Source organism: Camelus ferus, chromosome 29, assembly GCF_009834535.1.
Source record: "Camelus ferus isolate YT-003-E chromosome 29, BCGSAC_Cfer_1.0, whole genome shotgun sequence".
NCBI classification, from domain to species: Eukaryota; Metazoa; Chordata; class Mammalia; order Artiodactyla; family Camelidae; genus Camelus; species Camelus ferus.
Genome location: NC_045724.1, coordinates 18569499 through 18584944, shown reverse-complemented (window position 1 = coordinate 18584944; position 15446 = coordinate 18569499). Strand labels below are relative to the sequence as shown.

Sequence of the window (15446 nt, the reverse complement as noted above, 5' to 3'; positions counted from 1 at the left end):
GAAAAGTGGCTCTTACAGTATGGCAAGTGAAATGATGACATCTTTTGACTGATTTAGATAGGCAAGAATTCTTTAAAAAGGGAAAGGTTCTAATAAATATTTATTTCCCTCATTTTTTTTTCACATTTTATTTTATTATTATTTTTTTAATTTCCCTCATATTTAAGAACATTAAAGGATACTAGAAAAATAATGTAACCCCTCCCACAAAACAATGAAGGAACAATTTCATTTTAAAGAATTTTATTATAGGATGTTAATATTCAGGACACTTCAGAGCACCTTATTCTTCTAATTAGATTTTTGGTAACTGGTTTTAAACTGTTATTTGAGTATTTTCTCATACTGGCTTTCAGGCAAAAATACTACTTAGTGATTGTTTAAGAGATGTTAATTTGATTAAACAGTTTATCCTTAATAACCTGAGACATCAATCCATGGATAGCTTCTATGGTAGTTTTACAGCTGGAAAGAAAAAACACATCACATAATATCATAAGAACTGAAAACTGTTTCAAACGTGCAAGTCCCCTCCCCCTCATTTCCATCCTTTGCACCCCCAATAATGATTTTTGGTTCTATTCATACTCCCCAAACCACACCAATTTATAGTTTATGCTAAAGTTTACTATTGTAACTTTCAGCCTCCTACATTTCTTTTGACCATTTCACTACTTACTAGCATCTTCACAAGAGAATGACAATGTAAAATTTGATATAATTCATAATAGTTAATTTTGTTACTTGTCACAAGGTTTGGGAAAAGTTATGTTTTAGAAGGTTACTGAAGTTGTGTATAATTCAGAATTATAGATGAATTCCAATATTACATTAAAATCTGCTATTCCTTATTGTTCATTACTTAGAATAATTTTAAAAATCTTACGCTTTTTTTCCCTGAAATAATCACAAACACCCTTCAAACAATTCAAAGTCAAAATTAGGCTAGTGAGTGAAGGACTTTGATTTTAGAATTGATAAAGGAAAAACAAAACAAAACAAAAAAATGATAAAAACCCTACCAATATTCAGAAGAGATGCAATTCTTGTAAAGTTACCCCAAAAAAGGAAAATTCTGCTTTTGTATTACTACTTTTAGCCTTCCTACTTCTCTTCTTATATAACTACACATTCCCACAGTGAAATTTTTTGCTTCATAAGAAACTGAGATGTAAAGGCAGATAAAATTATAAATCAGACATACAAAGACAGATGAGCAAAATGACACACTTAGAGCAAGTATCAAAAGTAAGACCTGCTGTCAAATAAAAATTTAATTCTTATTCAGGCTACTAGCCCTGTGCCTTTTAAAAACCCACGGAGAAGAAAGGAATGAGATAATTCTAACTCAGCATAGCTGCTACTCCTAATACACTTCACCTTCCCTTCTCTCTCCTCTTTCCTAGTCTAGTTTTCCTTCACGTGGATACCAAGGTATCTGTTTACATAGATGTCCACATAGTTTTCCCTTCCTCTTTACCTCTATCACATTCAAATGCAAATTTTTGTGAAAGTAAATGTTATTTAGTAGTCTTCCCAATCCTGTGTGCATCTGAAGGACCACGTAATTATTTCATAAGTTATCAGAGAATGTATTCCAAGTTTGTTCCTAAAAATTCTTGGTAGTGAAATTTGAGATACTAAATTACTGTATAGTGTAAAGGATTTTTAGTATAAATGATTATTTCAGACAAATACTTTAAGAGAGATACAACTATTTCTCTGATATTTAGGGGTTTAAAACTTTATAAAAATTTGAAATTGGTTAATTTAAGAAATCCTAATTTAATCCTCCTAAAGATGACTAAGTCAGAGTAGATTAGGACATCCTTTTGAATTCTTTTTTTTTTTAAAAGATCCAGCAGTGGACCTGTTTTGTTAGTTATACTTTCTAGCTGAACCTAGAAAAGGTGATGAAAATTTTCATATTACCTAGACCTTTAAGCATTTAATATTCTTACCTAATATGCCCTAAATTTTCAAAGTTAAAACTTGCATTTGACAACTCTTAAAGGTCCAAAGAAGTAATATTCAGATACCACCTAAGTTATAAGTAAATTGAACTATATGGAATTTGAATCCTGTTATTTGCAAATCTTGAAAGAAAAAGAGGAGCAGGAATAGGTTTGTTCTCACCTGTCTCGCGTAGCTTTGGCAAGTTTGTCTTCTGATTTTCGGTCATGTGTTTCTAAACCCAACATGAAACTCCCCCGTCCCAGCTGGGCTTCTGACTGTTCTAATTTTTCAGACAGATCAAAGACCTGACCAGTGGTATAGTCTGCATTCTGTGGGGAAAATGATATTATGTCAATATACAAAGTCTATCACTTGAAAAATATACATGTATGTAGATTCTCTTCTGTATAGAACATTTCATTTACAAAGTTCCACTATGAAATCTAAGTGGACAGTCAGTGAAGAAGTCAAATTGTACTTGTAAAGACTGATTCCAAAGCTCAGGCAATTCAAGTGTAGAGTTTTTCCCCTTTTATAATTTCAAGATTAAATTTGGAATTTTTCTTTCTGACTGCTTAAATCTAATATTTGTTATTATGAGAGGCTTTGAAGTACACAGATCTGAGTCCAGGTTCTGGCCCTGCTGTAGATTAGGTGGGAGGCCTTGGGAGAACTCCTTTACTTTTCTGAGCCTTCAAGTCTTCTTGTGAAAATGGGGGAGGAAGGTGATACTTTCTACCTTAAAGCTATTCTGAAGATTAAATTAAGTAATGTATATAAAGTTCTTAGGACTGTCCATGGCACCCGGTAAAGGGTTAATAATTGTTAGCTAATTTTGTTATTTTTTGTTGTTGAACTCCTAGAATTAGTATTTATGACAATATTTAAAATATTATATTTGTTTTAGCTTTTCTGATTATAAAACTAAGTTATATACAAAATTTGGAACATGTAGAATATAAAGAAAAAAGGAAATACCTAGAACCCCTCCACTTAGCGATAACTAAAGTTATACTTTGGAGCATTTCTATATGCTCACACACACACTCACATGTAGTAAGCTGGAACATGATATATACTGTTAATATTTCATACATTTAAAAGAATTTTAATAATTACATATGTACACTTAACTGTAATATTTTAAAAAGATTTTTATGGATCTTTACGTTATTCTATTTGCAGTTTATAAGACTGTACAGGAAATATATTTCGACTACAAGACACTTTAAAAAAGTTATTTGCTGTCATCATAGTTACTACAAAGAGCCCTTTAAAATGCTACCGATGACTTTACAAACTCGGGATATTTTTAAACGATGCAATTATATTCACTTTGTCTGAATCTACATGGTTTAGGTCACCAATACATTCCCTCCCAACAGATTTGGAGACAACCCTAAGGTTTGTAGACCACTTCGCATTTGGAAGATTTAGCTCAAGCTGTAAAAATGTAAGATGGGAGAAACAGTCATACTATTAAAATGGGAAAAAAAAACCAGTTACAGTTCAAACACACAGAGAATTAACATAAATCAGAAAATAACTTTTTTTCTGGTAGCTTTTAGATTACATGCCTTAGCTGGGGAAAGAGATGAAATGAACATGTATTTATATATTTTTTCTTAAAATGCTGCAATGTACTAGGTATAGAATCACAAAAAGAGGAAATATAATTTGACATTTTCTTTATTATTGTCTTCAATATATGCAGTGCTGGAATACAGGGACAGCCATAGGTTGAGTAAGTAGAGCTGTACATGCTTTTATACGAAAGTCAAGACTGCTCTGGTCTTAAGTCCTCCCCTTGCCACCATGTGTTACTTCTGGCTGCTATTAGTAAACTTGCCTCTAAGGAACTACCACATATAAGGCATTTAGCAGTGTCTGATACATAGAAAGCATTTAATAAATGTTTGCTATTATGATCATTCACCTTCCTTCTAATTTGCTACTTTTGACTGTTGAGGATAAGAAATAGGAACAGAAAGCTTGTCAGAACTGTATTTAAAATCATAGTAAATATGCTCAAGTGAGGTCTTTTCCCATGAATACAATGACCCAAAGAAACAAAAAAATAATTTATTGAGGCTTTATTGTATGCCAAGCACTTTGCTAACTGTTTAATTTATAGAGTATTTCATGTAATTCTCAGTGTACTTAACAATGTAGGTACTATTATCATTGAGCCCAAGAAAGACTCAGTCACATTAAGTTAAGTTCTGAAGGTCACACACAGCTAGTAAAGGGGCAGGTATTTCTGAACTGAGTTTATTTTATTCTAAATTTTGTGGTTCTAACCACTATACTATACTGCTGTACTATATAAAGTGACTTACTTAAAAAAAAAAAGGTAAAACAAAATAAAAAAACGGTTCCTTGCTAAGCTCTAGATAGAAGCTTGTTAAATAAATATCCTTCTAAATGTTAGAATCATTGCCTTTTTTCCTTCCCACCTGTTCAGCTTTAAGGTAGTGATATTCTGATTTCCTTCTGCGGACATTCTTAGTCCACATGCTCCTGAAGGAGTTTCTTCTACCCCAGCCCAGCACTGAAGCTCTTGCCCTGGCCCATTGTGTGTGTGTGTGTGTGTGTGTGTGTGTGTGTGTGTGTGTGTGTGTGTGTGTGTGTGTGTGTGTGTGTGTGTGTGTGTGTGTGTGTGTGTGTGTGTGTGTGTGTGTGTGTGTGTGTGTGTGTGTGTGTGTGTGTGTGTGTGTGTGTGTGTGTGTGTGTGTGTGTGTGTGTGTGTGTGTGTGTGTGCGCGCGTGTGTGTGCGTGCGTGCGTGTGTGCGTGTGCGTGCGTGCGTGCGTGCGCGTGTGCGCGTGCGCGCCCGCGCCTGGAAACATGCAGGCAGGCAGGTAGGTAGGTAGGCGTGTGTGTGTGCGTGCGTGCGTGCGTGCCTGTGTGTATGAAGTTTGAAACTTAAGCTAACTGACCTGAAATTAAAGCTGACAGAGAAAGACTGAGACCTCATAATATTGTTTGCATGCAAACTTAGGCTGTGGCTGAAGTAAGCCCTACTCCTGGACTTTTCAGTTTACAGGATTCTCTTTTCTGTTTAAGCCAGTTTGGTTGGGTCTCTTGTCACTTGTAATCAGAGTCCTACCTGAGACACACAACAAAAAACATTACCTATATTTTTCTCTCTCTAAGTCTGTTTAAGGCAGGGGCAGATATTACCCTCATCTGGCCACTGTATTTGTCATCTAGACTTGGTCTCATTGGTATATGACACAGATTTTGGCTTGGCCTAGTACCCCAATCCACCTCTGGTTATGTAGTCTATGACCCCACCTGCTACCTTGGCCAGAGCAGATATAGCCTTTCCATAAAAAAGGAACTTATATAGATTAGATAAAATTCAAACACATTTCTTGCAAGCACAGTACTTACAGTAAGCAAGCTAGAGGAACTCAGCGTATTCACCCAGTATTTATTCCACAAAAGCTCAAGCAATTTGCGATCCAAAGAAGATTTGAAATATGAGACTTCTAAGGCATAATATCTATGAAACAAAAGCACATATTTAGTAGGTAAAAAAAATTCAACAGCATCATATAAAAGTTAAATATAAGTGAATTACATTTAAATCCAAATAGTCATGTTTTAATTTTTAGTCCAATAGAACAATAGGTAAACATGGTTTCCTTACTCTTCAGGGGTGTAGTTTCAAATCTTCCATTAACTATAAACAATCTTGTGTTACATTTCTTCCCTCTGTAGAGTCCAGTAATTCCTAAGGAGTTATCAAGAACTAATCAAAACTTCTCAGTGATACATGTTTATCCATGTCATTGAGTTCATAAATTCCAGCCAATAGCACATAAACTTAATGAACTGCCTCTCTAGGGTCTACTGTAACTTTTGTTAGGCTTTTAAAAATACTGAAAATGACACGTTGATTCCCCATTCCTCACTTTCTAATCCCAATTAGGGCCTACTGCTTTTTGGAAAAGTAAACTTCAAAATAGGTCCTTAAAGCATGAAAAATAATTTCTGCTTCCAAAGGTGCCTAATTTATAATAAGGGGTAGCAAGAAAAATTTGGTTAAATGTATGAAAAACATATATATTTTTTAAAGTAATAAATATTTGAATATCTCACTATGTTCTGTAAATCAATGGATACAAAGAAACACAAGGGACTTCTTTACCTTAAGGAGCTTACCATTTTTATGGGAAATTTGGAATGAATCTACAAAAAGTGAAATATTAATGATGTATGTTGAATAACAATAAGTGATGCTATAGTGCACATTTAATCACCCACCAATTAAATGGTAGAAATGAGTACTCATGTATAGACAGAACTACCTGAGAAGTCCCAGGACTTAAGAGTAACTCTTGCATGAGTCTACAGTGTGGTTATGTTTAGAGCACGAAGGGCATTACGCAGAGAGCTCTGACTCACAAAAAGGAAAGTCATGAAAGGGCTAATACGTTAACCAGTTTGCCTGGACAGTTTGGCAGTAGCAGAATTATGTGAGGGAAACCTAGAAAGCTATGTTGGGGTCGAGTTGGCAGAGGACATTACAAAAAAGGCTAAGAAATTATCTTCTAGGTACTTGGGACTCATGGAAGGTGTCTGAGCAGGTCAAGGATATAGCCAAAGAAGTGTTTTAGAAAGCTGCCTGTGGTAGAATGTGTTAAAGGAGAGAAAGTGGAGGCAAAGATAACTCAAAGGATGGCGCCGCAGTGGGGCAGATGTAAGGAGAAAAGGCTGACTCAGGTTAGTGATGCAAAAGATAAAGACACATGGATACAACCAAAAAATGCTTGTTGATTCAATTAAAGAGTGAAGAAATTGGAATATGAATTTAAAGACATCAGAATTAAGTAATAGCCTTTTCAATATTAAGATACTCATGCGTATGTGTAGATAAAAAGGACATAGCTAGTGAAATGTAGAAGTGGAATAAAATATTTCTTGAGCACCTATTATGTCCTAGTGCTTTGCATACATTCTCATTTAATCTTCCCCGCAATTATACAAGGAAGGATTTATTATTCCCATTCTACAGACAAAGAAATAGCTCTAGAGAGTAAAGGCCTTGTTCAAAGCCTCACAGAAAGTGGCAGCAAAAGGATGTAAGTTATGTCTGTTACGAAAACTTTAGTCTTTACTGTTACATCCAGAGTGTAGACATTTAAGACATTATTTAAGAAGTGAGGCCCTAGGAGTTGAATGGGTTAGGCATGGGGAAGGGGGGCAGGGGCTCCAGTGGACAGATTAGCTTTAGAAAGGAGGGGTTGTACCTGACAATTTAGAAAAAAGAGGTGAGAGGATGAGCACAGCAGCAGATATTTAGATCTACAGAGGATGGAAAATAAGGGAACTCAAACTTGAGGGTCTAGAATAGACTTTTATGTTTTAAAACTTATGGATCACCTTAATGTAATTACTGTTTTAATTCCATAGGTTGATGCAATGAAATTTTTTGGTCTAATATGTAGTGATTAGCTGCAAATCTCAGTAGCAGAGTTGAAAACAAGAAGAATATTCAAAATTACTCGTGGAGCTAAATCCTCATCTTCTTTACAGGATGTCAATAATAGATACTGCCTAGAACTGAAAATCAAGAAGTAGCACTATCAGCATGCTGTCTGAAGTTATGGGGGTAAATACTTAAATGGAATAACTATCACAGTTTAAGGGACTGTCTCTGGGGAATGGGAAAGGGAACGGTACAAGATTGTTGTTTATTTTATAATAAATTTCATAGAACCATTTGACTCTATAACACTGATAATATACAAGCTAATTTACAAAATAGTTTGTGTCCTATTTTCTCTCTTCAAAGTTAAGTATATTTAATATCTACATTATATTTTATGTTTAAAACAAACTTTGGACTATGATCTGGGGTTTAAGGTAGGAAAGAAAAAAGAAAGGTCAATATAAATTGCAAATAATAGCTCACTGTCAAATAATTTCGGAAATGGCTCTGTAACCAGCCTGCACAAAACCCCTGATCTTTCAACTTGGCACTATGTTTCATTAAAGATTTGAAATAAAAATAAATTAAGCCATTTATTTGCCCTTTGAAAAAGTTTACTCTTTATTTAGGAACTCGTCCTAAGTAAGGAAGTATCTGTGAATATCCTGTAACTGCAGGTTCAAAATTCTAGGCTCTAGCAATGCAGTAGCTAGAAAGCACTACTCCTCTTGGATAGGCTCATATTTCAGGAAAACAGGAAATGCAGGCTTGTTTGGATACAGAAAGCATAGACTGCCTCAGTTTTTTTTTGTTTGTCTCAAAAGTTGCTGCTGCTGGTGAAAAAAGGCAGAGTAGATATTAAAGGTATAAGCTTTTGATACCGTAACTCAATATAAATGAAAAAAAAAGGATTGTTAACTCTGAAAATTGAAGAATCACAGCAAAGGTGTTTCCATGCTTAGAAGCAATTCTCTCAAAGAGAAATGGCTTAAATTCTTTTCAGTAGGACCGATTAAGTGATTTAATCCCAAACCTCTAATTGAAAAATAAAATAGAATCTTTTTTTTCCAGACGTATGTCAGGGATGACTGAAAACCAGAAGTATTTAAAAACTCATTTTTAGAAATTCTGGAATTTTCTAAGAATTTTGAAACAGAAAAATAAGAGCAGTAGTAGCATAGGCGATATGGCGAAAAGGGACACTATATAGTCATTTAGGCCACATTTTTTTTGAGGGGGTGCCCACCCTACTGTGTGCCATACCCCGTTTTAAATGATAGGACAGAGCAGTGAATTGATTCTACCCTCATGAAGTTCACACTCTAACGTGGTCAATAACAAGGAAGCAAAAACACAGCAGATGGTGACAGGTGCTAAGAAGAAAAATAAAGCCTGGAAAGGGAACACTGAGTGACAGGAAGGTGCTATTTTAAATAGCATGACCAATGAACATTCTCTGTTAAGGTATCCTTTAAAGAGACACTCACTGATTAAAATAGTGAGTCACATGGAAATAAGGAATAATGTTCCAGGCAGAGGGACTAGCAAGTGCAAAGGCCCTGAGGCAGGAGCCTGCCTAGTACATCTGACAAACTATAAAAAGGCTACTATGGCTGGAGTGGAGACAGCAAAAGCTCAGTGACAGGAGATAGTGTCAGAGAGGTTTTAGGGGCCAGACTACAAAGGGTTGGTAAGGTAAGGTATGGTTGGTTCATGGTAAGGACTATGGATCTTATTCTTTGTGAGACGGGATGTCACTCTGAGAAGGAGGAACATGATCTGACTTACATTTTGACAGAATCTGTTTGGCTAACAAAAGACCTTTAAGGGGTGAAGGGCAGAAGCAGGAAGACTAGCTAGAAGGCTAGTGCTTTGATTTAGGTTTCAGATGGCTGTGACTTGGGTCAAGGTGATAATTAAGAGAGGTGGCAAGATATATTTAGAAGGTGGAGAAAACTGTCTTCATTGGTTTCTTTACCAATTTAAAAAACTGAGACATAATTCACATACCATAAAATTCACTATTTTAAAGGAATATGCAATTAAGTAGTTTTTAGTATGGCTTCTTTAACTTTTGGAGTGAAAATGTTTAGGAAGAATTTCTACTATGTGGAAGTTGGGTACATTGAGGGCTGCAGAAACGCTAGTGTCAGGCTGGTGCTGAATACTTCCCTTGACTGTTAATTTCATTAATGGGCCAAATACCTTATACATTCATAAAATGTTTATGGTTGTATGAAAGGCAAATAACATGTTAGATTAAAACAATTATTAATAAAAATTGAAACATTATCCTAAATTTTTATAGTTTTACAATTATTTTAAAAGGTATTATGAAATACATTTCATCTGAACTTTTTTTCTCATCTATAAAATTAGGCACTTGGTCTGGATGATCTCTAAGGTTTCTTATGCTTATTTCAGCATCAGATACATTTTAAAATTACTTACTGTTTGCAGTGTACACCAAAGTCTTCTATTTTATTAAGTGGGATAGTCTGGTACTCAGAAGGTCCTTCATCAGGAGGTTTGTAGCCCTAAACAAAAATGAAGAAAATAGAAGATTTAAATAAAACAGAGGAAAAAATGTATGTTTCTCTATGCAGCTTTCTATTTATAGAAACATTAATTTGGGGGAGCCAAATACTGAACAGAAACATTCTAATTAAAAAAAAGTATATTGCTTACACCCTTCCTCAATATCACTGGTGGCTGAAGGCTGGATTTGGCTTACAGATTCATTTTTCTTGTCCTTAGATGCTGTACACTTGTGCTCGTATCTATTCTAGATTGTAGGGAAGGAAGTAGATGTATTTAATTTGTTTCTCTAGTACTTGTCAGAATGCCATGGGCATACAGATAATTATTAACAAATGAAGACTGTTTTTCTAGTAAAATTAACAATATGCAGCACAAATGTACTGTCTTGTGCTAAGGACAATTTGTGGTAGTTTGACTGCCATTTTGAAAATATTAAATTGTTTTAGAACAGAATGAGACACTAACCATAACACACCTCTAAAAGTAAATTAAATATTTGGAATTTAAAAAATTATAGGGGCTTATAATTTTTAAAATTACCTTTGGGTATGTCCTAAGGCTCCAAGATTCACTTTCCCTGCAGATATTGTTCTTGTTGGGTCAATCTACAAGAAAAGTATATTTAATATCTGCTGATTATAAAATCATTATATACTTCCATTTGTCTAAACATTGTAAGCCTAGAAATACATATGTATGTATAACACTATATGCACACACACAATTAAAATAAACAAATAATAGGGAAAAAATAACCAAATGGAAAAAAATTAAAGTGGTTAAATGTAGAATTCTCATAGTTAATTTAGGGATTAGATCTTATTATTATACTATTTAAAAATACCAGTGGAAGATCTGCCCCACTCTGAGCATAGCAAGAGATGCTCTAGCAATTTCAGACTTAGTCAAATCAGTCAACACTGACCGAATGCCTACTGTGTGCAGGGAACTGAGACACAGGTGCTGTAAACACCCTCATCTTACAGAGTGGGGGAAGGCTGAGTAAGCTGTTCAAAGTTTCAGCTTCAAAGAGGTAGAATTAAGATTCAAACCTAAACAGATTGACACCAGAGCCTTGCTTTTTACCACACAGTTTTTTCCTCTGTATACTTGCTTTAGTAAATCTTCATGAAAAATTAATTAAAACTGGTTGTAAAAATACTTACTACCACTGCTACGAATGGTTCCTGGAACTGCTGATTGAGCATCTGAGTACTAACATCAATCCCAGAAAGCCAGCAGCCATAGCCAGGGTGGCTGTGATACCAGCCAATTGCATTTTCAAGGCGGCCAACCTAACAAATGATGAGAGCAAAGGAGCTTGAGGTTCCTGTTTAATCTTTCAGAGATGCTTGTCATTTACTTGTTTACACAGCCTTATGGTAAAATAACAGTATGCAGAGCAGTCAAAGCATATGCTGCTTTCAGGGAAAAAAAAAAGGGTATTTTAGATAACACATGCCCAAAGCACAAAATAATAATGTACAATAAGGGCATTCAGTTTCCTTCCCACCTCTTTCCCCTCAACTAGTTTCTAAGCCCAGAAGTTACCACTATAGCCAGCTGCTTACATATGTCTTCCAGAAATATTCTTTGCATATATGTAGATTAATAAAAACACACACAATGGCATACCACATATGGCATTCTACAGTTTGCTTTTTCACTTAACAAAATATTCTGGGGTTTGTTTCATATAAATAAATACATAAAGGCTGACTAGCCTTTCATTATATGGATGACTACTTCATTATATTAGATATACCATAATTTAATCAGTTTTATATTCAGGGACATTTAGGTTGTTTCCAAATTTTTGGTTTTAAACACATACAACTAATGTGTCAGAATTTTTTAAAAAATTTAATTGAGATATAATTGACACATATTAATTCAGGTGTACAACATAATGATTTGTTATCTGTATATACTGTGAAATGATCACCACCATAAGTGTAGTTAACAACCATCACCACACAGAGTTACGTATTTTTCTTCTTTTAAGATCTACTCTTGAGTGAGAATTTATTTTAAAAAAATCCATGCTAATCTCATATACATTTTATATAGCAATCGTTGAAAACAAGTTAAGATACAAACTTTAATGTAAAAAGGATAACTTTAAGTTTAGAAAAGTCACAATGAGACTCTTAACTTGCAGTTACCAAATTTTAAGGAACAGCATTTTTACCTGTTTGGCGTTTTCTATGTATGCGGCCATGTACTCATATGCAGCAGCCTGAGCATTTACTCGGGTTTCAGTGCCCTCTACAGGCAAAGCAAAACTGTCCATAATGATCATGGTTTCACCATCCACCTTTCCCAGCATCAAGCCCATCACTTCCAAGTTGCCTCCTGATCTGGCATGCATCACCATTTTCAGTAGAGCCAATGCTGAGATTTTGCAGTACTTAAAGTAATGGTGACTACAAAACAAAAGCATGGTGTAATTAACTTTCTTACATAAGGTACAATTTCAAGACAGTTTTTGCAGAGATTAAGTATTGAAGGAGTTTACACTGGTAGATTGGGGAGAATGTAAAATGTGGGAAATAAAAAGGAAGTATAAAAGGACAGTTTCTGAAGGGGGATGGAAATGATACACATGTAAAAAGACTACGGGGTATTTCCCACTGGGGGAAGGGAAAAGGAGGAAATAGTTTTTTAATATGATACTTAAGTAGAAAGGAAGAAAATATGTGACCAGTTCAATAGACTTCTCCATTAATTTTGGAACCACCAAATCTTGGTTTCTAACTCTGGATGGATGGTTGTGCCTCAGTATTCTCAGCCTCAACCTTCTGGACTAACCATAAAGAATGTGGGCTCTGACATCCATCTACCTAGGTTTGAATCCTTGCACTGCTATGTCCTAGCTGCGGCCTTGAGACAACCACTTAATGTCTGTGCCTGTTTCCTTACCTATAAATAGGGATAGTTCATAGAGTTGTTGTTAGGAAGAAATAAAGTAAATGAAATAATGAGTGCCTGACAATATTAAAACTTTTTAAGTGCTAGCTGTTATTAGCATCATTAACCTATATTTTACAGTACTCTCAAAGAACAGTGTGTTGATGGTTGAGGCTTCTCTGTGGTATCAGCCTCAAAATTGAAAATGTAGCCCTAAAATCTTCAGTTCTACTATGATAACTATTTCAGTTTGTCATCTGTGGTTGTGACTAAACTATTGTTGAATAAAATTACATTTCAGTCTCACTGATGCAGCCCAAGACAGCTAGGATGCATATAATCAAAGACACAGACAGTGAGGCAAGCTGATAGTTTCCAAATATTTAATAGGCTGCATCAACCTAAAATGCACAGTCCTCTGTGGAAATAGGAGATGGCCAGGCAAACTAACCAGTCTGTAATGAATGGTCAGTTAGTGTCTTTGAGAAGCTTTTTAAAGATGTCTGCTCACAGATTTAGATCACAACTGAAAAATATGGAGACCTGGTCTTGGAAGTCAAGATAGAAATTACAATCTTTGCTTCTCTATCTACTGGGAAAAGAAAAGACAGTTATTGTGCTTCTATTACATATGTTCTAGACCATTTTTTATACATGATTTCATCTAATCTTTATGACATCACCAAGAGATAGGTCTTTTTTTCTGTTTTATAAATAAAAAAAGAAGATAAGTAATTTTCCTAGAGTCAGTGACAGTTGTGAGATTTGTTCCTAGGTCTATTGCTCACTTCAGAGTTCACTGCCTCAGTGTAAACATGAAACAAGTTATTCACTATATTTGCTTGTTTTCATATATGCAAAGAAGGAATAAAAATATAGTACTAGTTGTCATGAAGATTGAATGACATATGGGAACTCCTAGCTCAGTAGTAAGTACTCAATAAGCATTGCTGAATCTGAATACTGACAGTTAAAGCTTGCCTTGTAAAAACCGTGAGACAGATGAAGTACGGTTTTTGCTGTTGACCATCCTTTTCCTGTCTATCTCTCCATTAGAGAGACTGAGTAACAGTATCTGCTCTCAGGAAAGGATAAATGCTGAGAATTTATTGCAAAGAATCCTTGACCTGTCATCACTCCCAGGGACACAAGGGTTTTGCTAAGGGGCAAAGGGCCTTAAGCTCTACTGATATAATTTCCAGATTATGTGAAATGGTGGAGTAACATTTTGGAAGACTGAGTAGAGCCTCGTTGTGTTTCTGAAATAATTACCAGCAACCAAAATTAGTTATAGATCTAAAAGTTGGCTCAATTATTTTAGAGACCCTTGGGCTGACTCAATTTCTGAAGATAGCTGTAGTCTTCAGTCTGAGATGAGCTGAAGGTCCCAACAAAGTGTATATCGACAACAGGGTTCAAGGCAGAGTGTGTAGCATATATGACAATACTGGATGTTGAAAAGTGGAAACCCAAATCATGGCCTGTTATTTTCCTCTTCCATTCTCCCGAAACAAACGGGTTAGAGACATAATGGGGAGTCAAGCAAGCCCCTGTGGAGGGGCTTCGCTCTACTTAAGGGGGTAAAAAGGTAAAGGAAAATTTCTCAGCCACTTATTCTTTCTCCTCCCTGCCCATGGTAAGACAAGCTCTATATTCCCTTCACTCCTACTCCCACTACCCCTGGGTCTCCCGCCACCCCTCCCCTCCCCTGCGTTTCGCCAGGGACCTCCTCACTCCTTAGTCCAGGGCTTCGCCGCCAGGATTTCTTGCTGCTGTTTCTTGTCGTATTTGTAGATTTCATCGATACTCTGGGCTTCCTGCATGTTGTTGGCTAATTCCCACGTTTTCTGGGCCATACCACTCCCGGAAGCCGCCATCGCCGAGGAATCGGAGAGGTTGTCGCCTCCACAACCAAGACGCAACTTTACCTCGCTAGGTTTCCGGGTGTGGGCTTCGGACCCACCCCACCACAGGTGCAAACTCGTACTAGACCCCCGAGGCAGCCATGACACCTAGAACCGGAGATGAAGTTGGTTCAGACCATTCGAGGATGGCGGGGGTCCTTCGCGGACGCGACCATATAAACAGCAGTTACACAATAGTTTGAGACAGAGAAATCTTCTTATGGCTGAAATACTATCTTGGGAACATATTATCTTGGAAAATCATCGGTGTGAGTTAGGACAAACACAAGGATCACGTAGGGAATGGTATAGCCTTCCGCACCGGAAGAAGGGCATGTAACGTTATGCCAGGAACTGTAATGACCTTCTTTGTTCATACTGCGCAGGCCCGGCCTCCGCCATATTGAAAACGGGTAAGATCTTAAGCTCGGATGGGTGGGGAAGTTTTTACGCGGCTGTTAGTACTTTGAAGTAAGTTTGCTGAAAGACTTAAAAAAAATAAGGATATCTGTCAAAAAACTGAGATATAACTAGTTCTGGATGCTGGTTTTGAGAGACTAGTAACATGGCATCCTAGTTTACGTCCAGAAGAATCACTGCACATGCGTAAAATCTTACGGTCTCGTGGGGGTTTGGCACTAAGCTGCTCTAGAGGGGTGTTCTCTAGCTTTCAGAGGAGGGTGTGGAAACTCGTGAA

At 36.2% G+C, this 15446-nt stretch overlaps 1 protein-coding gene across 1 annotated transcript; it reads right to left on the bottom strand.

Annotated features, from left to right (window-relative positions):
• Positions 1-226: 226 nt before the first annotated feature.
• On the bottom strand, positions 227-15031 carry COPS5 (COP9 signalosome subunit 5). Its single transcript, XM_006193738.3, is given in 9 exon segments — positions 227-465; positions 2137-2285; positions 5351-5462; positions 9846-9931; positions 10476-10492; positions 10495-10540; positions 11102-11230; positions 12127-12361; positions 14580-15031. Coding segments are annotated over 9 exon segments (1002 nt in total). The 5' UTR covers positions 14723-15031; the 3' UTR covers positions 227-380.
• Positions 15032-15446: the final 415 nt, after the last annotated feature.